Below are 16,499 nucleotides of genomic sequence, written 5' to 3'. Positions count from 1 at the left end.
TAAACTTTTGATCAATATCAATATAAAACATGTTCAATATATATTGATAAGAGACTGGACCACCAAATCTAGCAGCTGGGTTTGTTACACAAACATGGTTCCATACTTATTAACAATATTTGAGTGTTTTTCATTGTTGTATCGACATTGGAGTATTTATCAATGAAGGACTGTGGAAGGTCATATTAAGTGAACAGAACAAACAAGTGTTTAAATCCAGCATGGTAATTCTTTTTAGGTCATTACAATTATCAAGTTATCAATAAATATGATGAAGTTATATTGTGATGTCTTTCAGCCATATCGCCCAGGCCTAACTGGATGTCTCGTTTGGATAAAGGCCTCTGCAAAACAACGAAATGGTGCGTTTCCTTCTACAAGGCTCTGCCCCTCCCCCTCAGTGAGCCTAGCAAACCATAAGCAGACAGTGCATTAGAAATAGTAGCAGGGGGATGGAAGTTCATCTTTTTATTCAGTAATAATTTAATATTTTATGATACACATACAAAATAAATAATACATCATACACAAACGTGGAAGAAAAACACTTTGAAGGTCATGTCACAAATTAGGTGAGACATAATTCATGTCACAAATTATTACTTGTGCCATAATGTTCTGTTACATGAAATATCATGATTTGAAGTTTGGTGGATGGGACTTAATGCAGAAGGAGAATCTAAGTTTTCCAGGATGCTTCCACAGTTGGATCCTGAAGCCAGTCTGGTGTGGATGCCAGGTTGCATAGCAGTGTCTCAGGGAAAGAAATTCCAGGGAAATCTTTTATCTCAGTTGCTTGGCTTGGCTGCCACACTACTGTGGAGGACAACAGAAAAGCAGACGTTTAATTCATTAACTCAAAGTGTCCAAAATGTCAATCTTACTGTTAAAGGAGACATATTATGGTGTTTTCCCAACAAATAAACATACTATATGAGTTCCAGAAAGCATGTTTTTGAAGCTGTTTGCTGGAAATAGCTTTAAGGAATCAATCTATTTTTGTATGGAATTGCCCTGCTTCTGACATCTCCGCCCAGCGCTCACTCAAAAAAGCATGTACGGACTTATTTCAGTTTATTTCAGTTTGTATGCGTGTGGCAGCACCAGAGACCCAAAACAACACCCCAAATCCCAGGAAAAGTTTGTTTTAATAATATGTCCGGTTTACTTAAATTGTTATTTGCAACGCCATTGTGAAAAAAAAGAAGAAGAAAGTACAGACTTCTCTGGCAGCTTGTCAGCAGAGCAGTCCGGGGTTTGAAGGATGGAGTCCTCAGGGGAGGGGGGCCGTGGGCTGTGGGGAGAGGAGCTACGCAGCGACGAGAAAGACACTCCCTGTCTGCGCATCTCCTGAACAGCCCTTTCGCTGTGGAGAAAGAGGACGGTAAGCGTAGGACATCAGGATGTACAATATGGATCACTGCAAATCTAAACAACCAGGAATAGTTTAATATTTGCTGAATTAATTATAAGTAGTCAATCACTACACTGATCCGATTGATTATTTGAGACCGCATTAGCAACTTGTTACCTACATGTTATTACTGATTGTTATTGTTTTATTCAAACACTTACTGTCGTACTCAGTGTTAACATCGTACTAAAAAGGCCTTTTATTCCTGGCTATACAACTGTTGTGTGTTTGAAGCAAGACCAGCAACCCAACAAACAGCATCTTGCATTTCACTTGAGGTTTGCCAACAAGGCAGTGTAGGCCTTACTTTAATGGTTAAGATGGTACCGACCATTTAATCTGCACGGGACAGAGATACGTACATTTGTGATTTTGAAAGTGAATTGTACATTCATATTTTGTATATTCCATTCTTCAAAAATGTAGCAACATGAACTATCCAATTCAAGCAAAAACCCACATTAATTATGGACACATGTCTTCATGAAATTTATATTGGAACCTACCAAAAATAGATCTAAATCAACCATTTATCCGGTTGGTTCTAATAAGCAATATAATCTTTTAAGCAATGTCAACAGCTCTAAGTGACTTTTTTTTTTTTCCCACTCAAGTAGTCCTTCTCTACAGCTGTATCCATGCTGCTCTCTTGACATGTATTCAACGCTGCCCCTGAGAGGCTACTGAGGAGCACCTCACCGTTCAAAGCGCTCTGTAGTCAACTGTCTCTTGAGGACGTCCATCTCCATCTGAAGCTGAGACACTCTGCCTCGGAGCTGAGACACCTCCCTGGCATGTCCTGCACTATCACACGCACACAGAAACAATCTTCAATGAGCTCGAATAAACAAGAATGTTGTACGCATACACAAGTCATCACATTCAGAGATCAGGATTTATTCATTTGATATTATCCTAAAAGAGTGAGTGAACCGAAAACTACTTTTTTTTTGTTTTAAACGTGGTAATTTAACTTATATGATCATCAACATAGTAATATATGCTTTTTTAGCATTCCTACTGAAAGAAGTGTCAAATTTAGAGAAGAAATTGGTAAAATCTTGTGTTCTCCCCAAAACATTTTTAACCAGTTTTTTTGTGAGTGTCAAGGTCTATTTCAAATGCAGTTAGAAATATGGGCAGATGCTTAATTTTGTTTATATGCTACAGGCCGAAAGACTAAATTGATATGTAACTTACTTGCTCATTTTAAGTATAACATCGCTTGGGAGTCCAATTCCTCCACTGAAATGGGTGGAAAGTGCTTTTACAACTCTCTGCTAGTTAGCTATCTATCTCTTCTCTGCATGTGGTTGTGTTGTGCGAATACTGCTGAGGGAGGTAGCCTATTTGAGTGATTCGCTGAAATACCCACAATCCTTTGCGTTCACACGCTGCGTGAGGTATTTAAAAATTGTGGATGGACAGCAATACACATGTGAAGTTGTTTGAAAGTTTTCAGAAATATTTTGTGCCGTATTGCTTTTTATAGATTCATCATGTAAATGCAAAAAATTAAGCTTAAAGACCAGTGCGATTTTTTTCAAACGTTTTTGCAACGTATTGATAGGCTATATTTTGCATGGATTGATTTGTTTTAATATGTACGTAGCTGGTGTTTAAGCAAACTACTGTCGCCAAGAACAGTTTCAACAATTAAAATATTACAATATTTACCACTGGAGCAGTATTAAAAAGCAGAAGCCCTTCCACACAAGCAAGTCAAAACTCTGAACGCTACAAACGCTAGGGAGCACTTTAACCAGCACTCTAGCCTCATCTCCATAGAACGCGACTCGCAAGGAAGTGTTCTAGCAAGACTGCAGCCTTCACATTGGGAAACAGCCATAGACTTCATCATTACCGGCGCCCCTGACTTGAAGGAGGGATTTATTTTGAATGACCAATATCAAGCCTAACCCAAATAATTGACGTTCAGATGCATTTAAATGGTTGCTGGCAAGGCAAGTATGGTCTATTACACAATTAAATGTGGATAAAAGCTATGTATTTTTGTTGATTTATTTTGTATTTGTAATGTTTATTAATCATAGTTGGCAGATACATTTGAGTGAATATTTCAAGCTAGGGGCGAAAACAAACAACACAACTTTACATTGTATTGCACGCACAGCAAGACCATGCAATGCATAGATTGGTGACCGGCATGAAGTAGCAATGTAATCAAGTGTGTAAGAGCATTTTAAATCTACATTAAAATAACCAACGTGATACAAATACAAAGACATTTTTGTTGTCGGTCGGCCTCACTGAACTCGCTCTACTTTCAGAATAGCGAGTGGGACCGACCAAAAGGGGGTGTTCCTCCGTGAAATGCCACAAGAAAGCTGGGAGATTTACACCTTACGGCTAGGACGTACCGGCGTACCATACAAATGGATGGCACCATAATTATACTGTAATATAATATAACTTATAGTGACACATATAGTATAATAATAAGGTGTGTGGCGCACACCTTATTATATTCAACATCACTCAATTTAACGCTCATACACAACGACGGTACTAATAAAGTATCATAAAGTTGGCGTGGGTCGTAACCATGGGGATAACACACCACCCTCTTTCCTTAAACTCTCAACCAAAAACTAATTTTCTAAAATCTCAGTGGGTTCAGTAGCTCTTTATGTAAGTTAAGTCGTTCCCGTTTCCCAAACAAATATCACCCAAATCTTACAAACCGTAAAAAACTGAAGATCAGTATACATACCATATAATATACTACTGGATAATCCTAAACACCATATAATGAACTATCGGATAATCCTTTATACCATATAATAAAATACTGGATAATCCTTCATACCATATAATAAAATACTGGATAATCCTTCATACCATATAATAAAATACTGGATAATCCTTCATACCATATAATAAAGAAGTGTTCACGAGTGGAACAGCCTTACGTCTTGCTGTCGGCCAGTGTGAGGCGGTCTCGCAGCACCCTCAACTCAGACTCCTTCTCGCTGGCACTCAGGTGGCTCTGGAACTCCTTCTGCCGATTGTTGGAGAGTAGAGCCTCCAGGTTGCGGACGGTTAGCCGTTCGCTGGCCAGCTGCTTCTTCAGGAGCTCACCCTCTGAGCGAACATCCTCAAGCTCTCCGGTCAGCTGCAGAACACACACACACACACACACACACACACACACACACACACACACACACACACACACACACACACACACACACACACACACACACACACACACACACACACACACACACACACACACACGTTGTCATATCTACAGCCTGGCGAGGTGGAAAGATGAAGAATGATTGAGGGGAAGTTGAAACTCAATGCGGTTGTAGATCTACACGGATAACCTTAAGCCATGTCCACACTACCGGCTTATTGTAATAATGCTGTATTATCAGCTGTTTCATTATTTATTATTTTATTTTAAGTCTTCCGTCTATTAGTATAAGTTTTCAGCATAATCTTTCCCAACACCACACACCCACAGGAAAAGGGGGTTTCATTGTTTCTAGTCATGAGTGTGAAAGCCAAATCTGAAGATGTGAGGACTCAATTTGAGTCGTAAGTGAAGAGACGGCACTGGCTCGGTCTCCCCGCAGTGCGACCCACCCGCTCCAGCTCCATGCTCTTGGAGGTGAGGTGGCGGGCCGTCAGCTCCTTGCCAGAGTCCAGCTTGACGCAGAGCTCCCTGACGGAGGCCAGGTCCGAGAGCAGGGCTGCCTTCTCCCCCTGCACCCCCTTCAGGTCCTCCTCCAGGCGGGCCATGCCCCGGGCCAGCGAGGACACCTGGGCATCGTAGGCCTGCAGGGCGTGCATGTGCTGGGGGAGCGAGGGATCAGGTTGGATCATCAATCAGACTGTTGTTTGCACATCCATCTCATGGTCATAACTTTGTCTGAGCCAAACGTCTTCCATATATTTAGGTCTGGTTAGAACTGTAGCACTCCATCAGGATTATAATACCTTATTATTTTGTAACACTGAAACATTACGTTTCAGTGGGCACTTAATCTCTCTACCATAGAGATTAATGATGACAGGATTCAAGTCCTTGTCCCCTCCTATATCCATTTTGAGGATGTGTGTGTTTGTGTTAGTGGGAGGTAGACTTAATCACCTGCTGGATCTCCGTTTCCTGGTGGCTGATGGTCTGGCGGAGGTGTCTGCGCTCTGTGTCGGAGGAGAGCAGCTCCAGCCGGATGGAGCTGGTGAAGCCCTGGGCCTGCTGGAGCTTCTGGTCTCGCTCCTCCAGCGTTGTGTGTGCCAGGCGGAACCGCTCCAGCAAATCCTGGCTCTCCTGCTCCTGCAGGGACCGAAACCGCAATTGTTGTTGATCTTTTTTTCTTTGTATCGTAGATTTTTACGTTTTTATCATTGTTGATATATTCTTTATATTATAGTATTAGTCATTTCTTTGGTCATATTAGGATTATCATTGTGATGTGTGATAGACATCCCACACAATCAAGTGTTCTCGCCTCCCTTTCATTATAAGTGATAGTAGCAAATAATAGCCACAAATAACTATAGATGGAGTACTATTCTACCATTTAGGCACAGATACACCTCTATTCTTGAATCATTTGGGTACAACAGTGGTTCCTTGCCTTGGTAGTGATCAGTTTCTCGATCCTGGCCACCTCAGAGATGTAAGAGTGAACTCTGGACTTGAGCTCGTCTTTCTCGTGCATGGCCTCCTCCATCTCCGCGTGCACGGTCTGAGGACAGCAGAGCCCACCTCAAGACCCTGTACCCACATGGTACAGCACTCAGGGTTCCATCTTTTTCATCACTTATTTACAGTATCTCCGCCATCACAGACACTACCATGACAGCATATTGAAAAAGTGCAATATACTTCAATGCAAGACTCATGCACACACAACGACATCCGAGCTGCTATTGATTCAAATGGTGCCTGTTGTGCACCTGGTTCTCCCGGGTCAAGGTGGCCAAGTCCTCCTGCAGCCTCCGGTTCTCCCGGACCACCACGTCCCTGGCTCGGCCGTGCTCCACCACCTCCCCCTGGGCTGAGTCCAGCTGTCTCCTCAGGCTGGTTAGCTCCCTGTCCTGACTGCCCACACAGCCCTTCAGCTGCCTGCCCCACACACACACACACACACACACACACACACACACACACACACACACACACACACACACACACACACACACACACACACACACACACACACACACACATAAACACACTTATCCATGTCTTGTGGGGCTCTTCCTCAACGCAAACCTAATGGCCACACCAAGACCTGGGTCAAAATGGTGGGAGAGGAAATGCTGTGGTTTAATTTGATGTATTATCACTGAATTATGAAAATTATTTAAGAGTAGGGGTGTAACGTTAGGCGTAGTTGTACCAACATTTTTTTCCCGGTACGGGTCTAATGGTTCGATGCACGTTTCATTTAGGTACGTACCGGGAAAAAAAAGAAAAAAGTTTTTATTGATCATCACACACACTTGTGCTGATGTGTTGAGGACCACAATGGAAATAAGTCCTGGACTTTATTGTGTTTTTATCCTCAATTGTATTTGATGTATTTTCATGTGTGTAAGGCATTTGTTTGATACAATTTAATAAATCAAATAAAAAAAAGTTTAATCAAAATAAAAAATAAAAAACTGCTGTACCGAAAAACATACAGAACCGTGACTAAAAAACCGAGGTGCGTATCGAATCGTGACTTTTGTGTATTGTTACACCCCTATTTAAGAGAATAAAGGATTCAATATAAATAGAAATCACTTCACTTAGTCAAACCTAGAAAACACAGGTAATTGAAAATGCAGTTTCTAATTGGCTCAAATTGATGACAGCCATGGCATTTTCTACCTGCCACCAGTATGTGCTTATCAGAAGATAGAATAGCAACAACATGTGTTTATTGGGGGCTGCAGAACACAGTGTATGCTGCCTAACTCATATTTTGATTTGGAAGATAGTGGTAATGTTATCAGTTAAAATATTGCTTGGACAAAAACAATAAAAAACAAGTGAACCACTTTAAACTGCACATTGCCAACAAACACCAAGTGGCAACCAGCCAGAGTAAAGGGAATGCTGTATGCTGTTATTTTTTAGACCATGCTTACAAATTCCAAAAATGCCTCTAGACATTTCGACCAATGCCATAATGGTGGAGAAACACTTTTGCTCTTTATTCTCTTCCGTTCAAACCGCTACTCAGTGATAACAAGTCGTGGCGAGGGGGAATTCAACAAAACAGGGTATTGAAACTCTGGCATTCTCCTGAAAAGAGGACTGTGCGAGAAAGAAGCACCCAAAGCCATGTTGAAGTCAACACCGCTACCTCCTGGTTCCACACGGGACATGGAAGAGACTGAGGTTACCCAGATCTCTCTTCATGATCACGATGTAGACCATTACCGAATAGGATGTTAGATTTTTTTGCCGTTTCCCGTTTCTTGCTAAGTTGTTGTGTAACACGTCCACAGAATACCACATTACATATAATTGTGTAATACCTTTCGTTTCTATGTATTTGTAGGGGTTTCGGTTTTCCCCTTTCTGTTTTTTTCTGTCCCTCTCCTATATTTTTAGGACTACAAATGTGGTCGTTCTGCAGTCCGGACTGGATTGCCAACGAGGGTCAAGCCACCGGTCAGTTCCACCTGGTCTGCCGGATGCTCCATCAAGTTCATGCTTGTTTGATACATGCACTTTCTGTGTCCCTGCCTGTTAGCTTTGTTTTGTGCTGTTTGTTGCCACTGGTCACTTTTTGCTTTCTTAGGTGCTTCTAGCTGTTGCCATATTTCGCTTTAGGTGTTGAGGATATGTTGAACTTTGGCTCAGCCCATTGGAAGCTGGTAGTGGCCTTTTATTTGGTGCCCCCTTTTCGGTAACGCTTTGTATTGAGGTCCTAGTAATGAGCCTTAGTTAATAGGTAATAAGATCCCGTACCTGCAAAATGCACAATTAGCAGTTTAATAAAGGATTTATTAACCTTAATAAGCATTATTCCATAGAGCATATTTTACTGCTAATAAATTAATAAAGCTGTTTACCTTCATAAAGCAAAAATAATTACCTTAATATAAAGCATTACCCCCTTTTCTCCTGTTATTTGTTAATTAAAAATACATTTGTTTAAGGTAATTCCGTTATGTTTGTTATTTTGGCCAAGGCTCACCCTGATGTATAGCTTCTTTTGGAATAGTTGGCTTTATGTTACCCCTTCTTTCCCCTAGAAGGGTCATCATAACACTTTCACTTACCTTAGAGAGTTGTCCATGTTGGTGACTGTGAGTCTTAGATCCTCCAGGGTCTTTTCCTGTGCAAACAGAATAGAGGTAAGGAAATGAGACCGGATAAACCAGATGGGAAGAGCAGGAAGAAGGTTGTGACTGGAAGGAAACTGCTACCTTTCTGGCAAGCTCCTCCTGGAGCTTCACCAGCCTCTCGGTCTTGAGGTCTACCTCGTCCTGCAGGGTGTCCTTCTCCTGGTCCAGGGCGGTGATGGACTTGTGAAGAGCAGCCACCTCCTCCTTGTGGCAGGAGCCCACGCCACTCAGCTCCCCTGGGAGGAGGAAACGTATTGACATGGGACTTAAGAAAAGGTTCAGAGCAAATTCATTACTTCCAGATTTTGACACTTTATGAAAATCACCACTAAATCATGCAAAGAACCCAGGGTAATTAAGTCTTTTTTGTTATCAATTCAAATAAGAATCACAATTATTATCTTCTATGAATCTGAATTAATTCATAATTCACATTAAAGTGAATTGAAGTTAACAACTTATTTTTCTGAATAGATGAGAGAGGAGAGACTAGCTCACCTAGTCTCTCCTCCAGTTGTGTGATGTGCATCTGGGTTGCATGGAGCTCATTGGTCTTGACCGACAGTCTGTGTTGGACATCGGACAGCAAGTGCTCCATCTGCTCCTGCAGCAGCCTGGACACGCATGACGTCATCAACACAGAGCAGACTAGAGTGGGCTTTGATTCCAGCAGCAGCAGAAAAGATACATGTGAGGACATTCAATGTCTAACTTACACAAGCAACTGTACACATTCTACTTATAGTTGACCAAATGGATGACGCAATTATTGTCCAAACACTCACCACAAAAAGTCAATATGGGAACACTGTAGTGATACTACTGCACCTATGGTGACTCTGTAGTAATAGTACTGCAACTATGGTGAAAATGGTCTTTCTGACGTGATGGAGTATGTAACTATGGCGACTTGATTGAGTCTGTTACTGCGGCGACAGTGTTGTGGAGCTACCTTAACTGTGGTAACATTGTAGCGACACTACTATAACTATGTTGACATGGCACTGATGGTACTGTAACTATGGTGACACAGTGGTGATGCTACTGTAACTTCAGTGGAGTTTTTGTGGATGCTAAATGAGGAGAATGTGCTCTCCTCTTTGGCACCAACCTGAGAGTGCTGCCCTCAGCCCTGTGTTGGGCCAGCTCCTCTGCACTGTGGACCAGAGCCCTGGAGCGGGTCCGGAGCTCCTCCTCAGCAGCCTCCCCGTTCTCCTTCAAAATCAGCAGCTGAGAACGCAGCTCCCGCCGCTCCTGCTCCAACTGAACCATAGAACAGTGTGAAAGAAAATGTATCCATACTAGCGATGGGCATTTTAAGAAATGTCCTTGATTGATCATTGATAAAATTAACGAGCAATTATCAATTTAATTGTAAATTTTCTATAGGCTATATTAAAAATTCCTGTTGGTAGAAAATACAGCATATTTTTCTCAATGAGGCCTATGCGGCACTTGTAAAAGCCAAACAATGCGCTCTTAAATACAGGAAACAATTCAACTTATCGCCAACAATAATCATACAAGCCAGTTTAAGTGAACAACTATTTGAAAATAATAATAAATGGAGGCCTATGCGGCGCTCGTAAAAGACGAACAATGAGCCTATGGCGCTCTTAAACATTTGGTTCCAATCAGAACCTTAACGGCTTGGCTGTTCCAGGTCTCACACAATGCAACACAACCTCCTTTTGATCGATCAAAATATCATGTGATTGAGAAAATTCTTACGATATGATTAATGTTCGATCATCGATTAATCATGCCCATCCCTAATTCATACACTTAAATAATGTCAAGATTTATGTTGTAGCCCACAGATAACAAGTCACACATATACTCTTTCTTTCTAGACAAGGTATATTTGTCTAATGTCCGAGCAGCAGATTGGTGTTGAATGGTTCCTCAGACTCACACTCTTGATGTTATTCTCGAGATCTACAATCCTCCTTTCATCCTGCCTTCTGTCTGTCAGAGTTGCACTCTGGGAAACCTGGAAAAACATTAACATAGAAGCCTCAACCAAAAATACTAAAATTAATCTAATTGAACCCAATTGCAAGTAATCACCAAAATGAATGTGTCACATTTTGTTAACATACCAAATATCCTTAAGCAATTTCCAATTCCTTTAACTTAAACAATGTATTATGCAACACATCTTCCACTCATCTGAGACAGTCCCATCCAAATAAGGTACAGCAGACGCACCAAGCCAAAAGGCATTGCACATTGAAATATGTGTCTGATCTGATGTCACAATCCCAATCCTAGTCATGCTGTCAGGATCTGGGATTATGGGAATGCATCTGATATTTGGGGGTTTCTACGGCATGGAGACCTTAAAGCGTTCCATGAGGACGTCTCTCTCTGAGGTGACCAGCTGGAGCTCAGAGTCGGCCCGCTCCCTCTCCTGCCTCAGCCACGAAACGTCATCAGGAGCCCCTGCAGCACTACGGGCTAACCCTAGCTCCTCCTGCAGCTGAAGCCATGCACAAACACACAGTGAAGTTATAACAAACTGTAGTGGCTGATCATCTTAATGTGTCACATAACAACAATTCAAAGGGCCAACGGTGCAGAACACCAAATTAAAGATACGCCCACACACAAAATAACTAACACACTCCTGACAGAATGTCGTAGCTTGTTTTCAATCTGTGTTGGATGATGGGAAGTGTAAACAACACTAATCCAAACATAAATAGCTCCTTCATACAGACTAGGACTCCAAGATGGGAGGTTCGGTATTTCCTGCCTGCTTGAGTTGAGCCTTGAGCTGGTCTCTTTCCACACGGAGAGCCTGCACGTCCGTCTGGATGTCTTCCATGTGCCGCTCGATTCCCAGAAGAATGCTCTTCAGATCGTCTCGCTCCTTCGCGACGCGCACTAACTCTACCTCCCCGGGGCTCTTGGAGACAAAGAGGATTAAAAAAGGCCATTAATGCAATGGAACTAGTTAGGTGGAGATAGTTCAGAATCTGATCTGTGTGACAAATACAATTCTTATTAATATGATAGGATGAACTTGATTCATCATGGGAAATAAATGGATATCAGAACAGTCTAATAAGTACAGAGGTTACGTTGGAGAAGATTCAGAGTTGTAAAGCACTTTTTATGATAATTCCACATTAAATGAATCAGTCTCACATCACCACATTGACATCATATATATAAGCTTTATCAAAATAAGAGCCCTCTATACACACACACTTACCCTTCCCCTCCTGGAGTTGGGGCTGGACCCCCGGCCTGGGCTCCGGTTGGGGCTGAGGCTGAGGCTTTCTGGCCGGCGGACCCTCTTGTAGTGCTCGGCCTCCTTCCGGTAGTGGTCTCTCTCTTCCTCTAAGCTCCTGACGAAGGCGTCCAGGCGGGACGGAGAGCGCTCCTTCCTGCAGATGCCGTGCTTGGTGCGCATGGTCTCCAGCTCCAGCACCAGCTCTCTGTCTGGTGGGGAGAACGTAGGGTAGTGGACAAACTTGTTAAAAACGGCAACACACTTTGCTCACAAATATCGCTGTGGGGTCTTTATTTGTTTAATCCAACTTAAAACCAATAAAGACCCCGGAAACCCCAAACATCACAGGTTTTTAGGTTGAGAAAATCAGCCTACCATTTGCTGTCATTTTCTCTAATTTGTCCTGAAGCCTGGCTTTTTCCTGCTCCATGAAGTTCCCCAGACCCTCCAGCTGGTCTCTCTGCTGCTGTACTTCTACCAGCTGGTCACTCAGACGGTTCCTTTCATAGTCCCCCTCAGACTGCTCCTGAATTTCCATTAAATAAAAAGGTAAGGCTAGTAATTAAACTCATCTTTTTAGTCTGAGATTTACATTATGGTAGAAGTAGGCCTCAACACCAACAACAAATCTTTCTGCATGAATGCAAAGGATTGAGACAGAATATACCTACCCTTCTAATTGTTTGGATGACATCCTTGAGGTCTTCGATGTCGTTCTGATGCCTCTGAATTTCCTTCTAATGAGAAAAAGAACCCATATTGTATTTTTGCTTTTCGTTATGATGATTGGCATTTAATTTAACCATAAATGGCATAGTTTTAGCATGATTTGATGTAAAATAAAAGTCTAACATTCTTTGGCACATAAAAAATAAATGCCAGACTTTTTTGGGGGGAATGGGAAAAGGTATTTTATTAAACTGCACTCTTTTGTTACTAACAAAATAACCAAGTTTCCATTACCATTATTAATGGAAACTTCTTAGTATGCCATTATTAACAAAATAGCCCAGTTTTATAAAAGACCATTTCCCATTCCCCTTCAAAAGCACCACACTGCTGCTTCAACATCTAGGTCAATATCCAATGACCACCTTCCCTTTTCAACCCCTCCACCCCATCCAGTGGTCCGCCACCCCTCCGACCTGGGCCTCCTGCAGCTCCTGGTGGGCCGTCTGCAGAGCCAGCTCCTTGTCCACCTCCAGCTGCTTGGCCAGGTCGTCGATGTGGCTGAGTTCCTGGCACAGCTCCTGGTTCTTCACCGACAGGTCGGCCACCTCGCTGGAGGCGTCCTGCTTCCTCTGCTGCGCTGCAGCCACCTTCTGTTCCAGAGAGCTGTTGGCCGCCTGCAGGTACTCTATCTGTGGGAAGGAGAGGTCAGCCGGCGTGTTGGGTCGCTGTGCTCCCTGAGGGACGATGAGCATGGTTCGGTAGTGTGTAATTGGACTTTCTAACCAGAATGATGAGTTATTGATAGGTCAATTATTCAATTGTGAGTCATGGATTTATTGTATTATGTATATATGTATTACCAAGAAAGTAAAGGGGAATTTAATTTTTTGATACATCATCACTGCTTCCCCAGAATAATTTTTCATATTATATTAAACCAGTGAGGGCCTTGCCTCACAGTAATTTTCCAGTCACTGCATACAGCAATTACACGTGCATTGAAATAGATTCCACTGACCTGCAGGTTAAGGTGGGCAATCATTTTCTCATTGCTGACATTCTGAGCCTCTAGGGAGATGACATCGTGAGGGCGTCCCCCGCTAAGGGCGCGGTTCAGACGCTCAACCTCTTTATCACGCCCTTGTATCTACGAGCAAGAGATGGGCATAGAAGAGACACAACGGCGTTAGGTTCTCTGCAACACACACACACACACACACACACACACACACACACACACACACACACACACACACACACACACACACACACACACACACACACACACACACACACACACACACACACACACACACACACACACACACTGCTGTTTCAGCTGCTCCATACAGTCCTGGGACTTTTCCAGATCCAGTTTGACCATTATGATTTCTTCCTGGAGCTCCTGAATCCTAGAAATATCAACCAAAAGTTATTTATTAGAATGACTTGTGTAGTTTTATATGATGGAAACATCCCTCTGTGTGTCTAAGTAATTAACTGTTTACTATTATTAGCCTTAGACGCTTTTATCCTAAGCAATTGACTCTTTTATCAACGTATGACTCCTTTGAGGTATTGGCTCGGCATAACCGCCTACAGGGAGACTGACTGGCGTTTGAACTCTGAACCTTTCAAGGGCCGAGTGACAAAAGATGGTGAAAGACATGGAATAGCCAACCTCATGTCCGCCATCTGCAGCAGGTCAGCGATGTAGGGATCATCTGGCTGTGGCACGGGATATGCAGAGGTGGCAGGCGGAGGTGTGAGCTCGTCTATCTGCATTCTCTGGCGTCTGAAAGGGATGCTGCGCTTCTTCCCACCTGTCAAATGGAACGAATGTGTTCTGTTTGTGTTTCTGTGCAAAGATGTAATTCCAATAACAATAGGTATCCACAGATATCAAGTAGAAGGCACACATATCCATGTTTACTATCAAAGAGTAGGGTCTGCACATTGTAAATTGCTCCTAAGGTCATGTGACCACATAATTGTGTCAATGTGGTCACATGATTGACCCTCCCTAGTGTATTTGTATGGGTGAAACTCCTTCTCGCCCTTGTGCTGATGAAGATCCAATGTGATCTTTTGCTTATTTTGTGTATGTCTATGTGGTTACAGGTGCTGCAGTAGATAAATTACCACAATAATTAACATTAACTCTGCTCAATTTTGATTGACTTTGTTTTCTTTAACCTGTGTGCAGGATAGTGCTGTTTATATTGTCACATGTGATGTGTCAGCTTGTGCAACAAACTTTTTACAGTTTGTCAACAAATTTTTATTTGAACAGGACTGGTCCAGGGTCCTGGTATTACCTGGTGTCTGCACCACAGCTTGCATGTTCTTCTCTTGCAGCTGCTGAATGCGTTCAGACTTGGTCTTACTGTCCTTCTCCAGGCAGCGCACCTTGTGCACATACTGGTTGTTTAGGAACTTCAGGTCAGTCGTGTCGTTATCCAGTTTTCTGACATGTGACTTGAGCTCTAAAACAAGATAGAGATAATACATTTGGGATAGGGATAAGGAGTATTTTTGTGAATGTGACGATTGTTTAACTTTCTAGGTGGCTTTTGTGGTTCAGATGCAACAAATTAATTCAGCAGAACATTATGAACACATGACATTAATGTAAGGCCTGATTAAGGATTTGAGATATCATATCCACTGATCAAATGTCAGAGGGGCCTCTGTTGAATAGATCTTTCTCAAAGTACTTGGAATGTCTATTGGCAGGGCAGTTGAGAACAGAATCCAACAGAATCAGAAACGTCATATGTATGTACTACTACACATCTTCCGGTTATTATTATGGTTAAAATCTGAAAGAGGAGTTGGTTCCCTCAACATTGGGACGTACAGTTAGAAATGTGTTTACATGGCATGCATCTGCAACAACAACTCAAAATATGACCGAAGTTAAAACCTTTACCTCTACAAACACGGTCCTTGTCCTCTTTTAATGTGAGAAGGGCGAGGTGCAGCTCGTTGTTCTCCTTGACCACCCGGGCATTGTCGGTCTTGTATGGTTCTAGTAAAGCGTCAAAGTTTCTGCCTTCTTTTTCCGTTTTCCCAGCAGAAAGTTTGGCATTGCGCAAACTCTCGGTTGTGTGTATCAAATCACTATGATACCAAAATGAATATATTCAGAACAAGTTCATCTGTACGTCATTTTAGTACGTGTGTCAGACTGGCGGGTTCGTTCATTCAGAATCTGCCAGTGACATGTCTTACCTGAACAGTTGTTCGACCAGTGGTAGCGTCTCGATGCCCAGTGGCTGTCGGTACCCCAACTGATCCAGACGTCTCCTCAGACTGAGGAACTTCCTCTCTGCGGTGGTGCTCATTTTTATAATCTATCAAATAGCAGAGGCCGGCAAGCAACAAACAGTGTGATAATTCTGAGACAATGTCATCTATCTGGTGGTACGACTTGTTCGCCATGTTTAACAGGCACCATGGTAGCAACTGTTAGCCGGCAGGATGTGTCGTTAGCAGCGATAGCTCCGAACTCGTATCGAAAGTATAATGTTTAACCCTTACATCTTAATGCTTCTCACAGCTACTTTTGTGGCAGCTGTCTTTGTTTTGATAACAAAGCACCATCAGCAATGCCATCCCCATGACTACTACCCACTACCACTACCCACCTTGTTCTCCCGACACTTACACAGCTAGCATCCACTCAGTCCAACAGTTCAGCTTCTCCTAGGACGAATGTAGGATTCACATGCACCATAATCCGTTGTTTCCCTCACGAATATAATAAATGATAGATGGTAAACACTACTAGTACTACGGACAGCTTGTTTTCCGCGCCAAGTGTTTTGAAAAGGGCGCCGACTG

The 16,499-nt window shown here is 42.6% G+C and overlaps 1 protein-coding gene across 1 annotated transcript; it reads right to left on the bottom strand.

Moving 5' to 3' along the window:
* Positions 1-545: 545 nt before the first annotated feature.
* On the bottom strand, positions 546-16,443 carry cep135 (centrosomal protein 135). The gene is made up of 26 exons (XM_084473274.1): positions 16,304-16,443; positions 15,888-16,009; positions 15,586-15,776; positions 14,972-15,139; positions 14,335-14,476; positions 13,981-14,065; positions 13,672-13,800; positions 13,127-13,342; positions 12,653-12,718; positions 12,357-12,507; positions 11,961-12,190; positions 11,499-11,651; positions 11,082-11,222; positions 10,656-10,733; positions 9,852-10,003; positions 9,239-9,354; positions 8,822-8,976; positions 8,675-8,730; positions 6,350-6,518; positions 6,028-6,138; positions 5,538-5,723; positions 5,030-5,239; positions 4,348-4,550; positions 2,114-2,218; positions 1,223-1,366; positions 546-816 (listed from the first exon to the last, which is right to left on the bottom strand). Exons 2-26 carry the CDS (start codon positions 15,998-16,000, stop codon positions 789-791), a joined length of 3,498 nt encoding a protein of 1,165 aa, XP_084329400.1. The 5' UTR covers positions 16,001-16,009; positions 16,304-16,443; the 3' UTR covers positions 546-788.
* Between the last annotated feature and the right edge of the window lie 56 nt (positions 16,444-16,499).

The sequence above is a fragment of the Micromesistius poutassou genome (assembly GCF_964030765.1).
Source record: "Micromesistius poutassou genome assembly, chromosome: 9".
Lineage (NCBI taxonomy): Eukaryota > Metazoa > Chordata > Actinopteri > Gadiformes > Gadidae > Micromesistius > Micromesistius poutassou.
The sequence above is the reverse complement of the archived record's forward strand: the minus strand, read 5'-3'. Positions and strand labels throughout refer to the sequence as shown.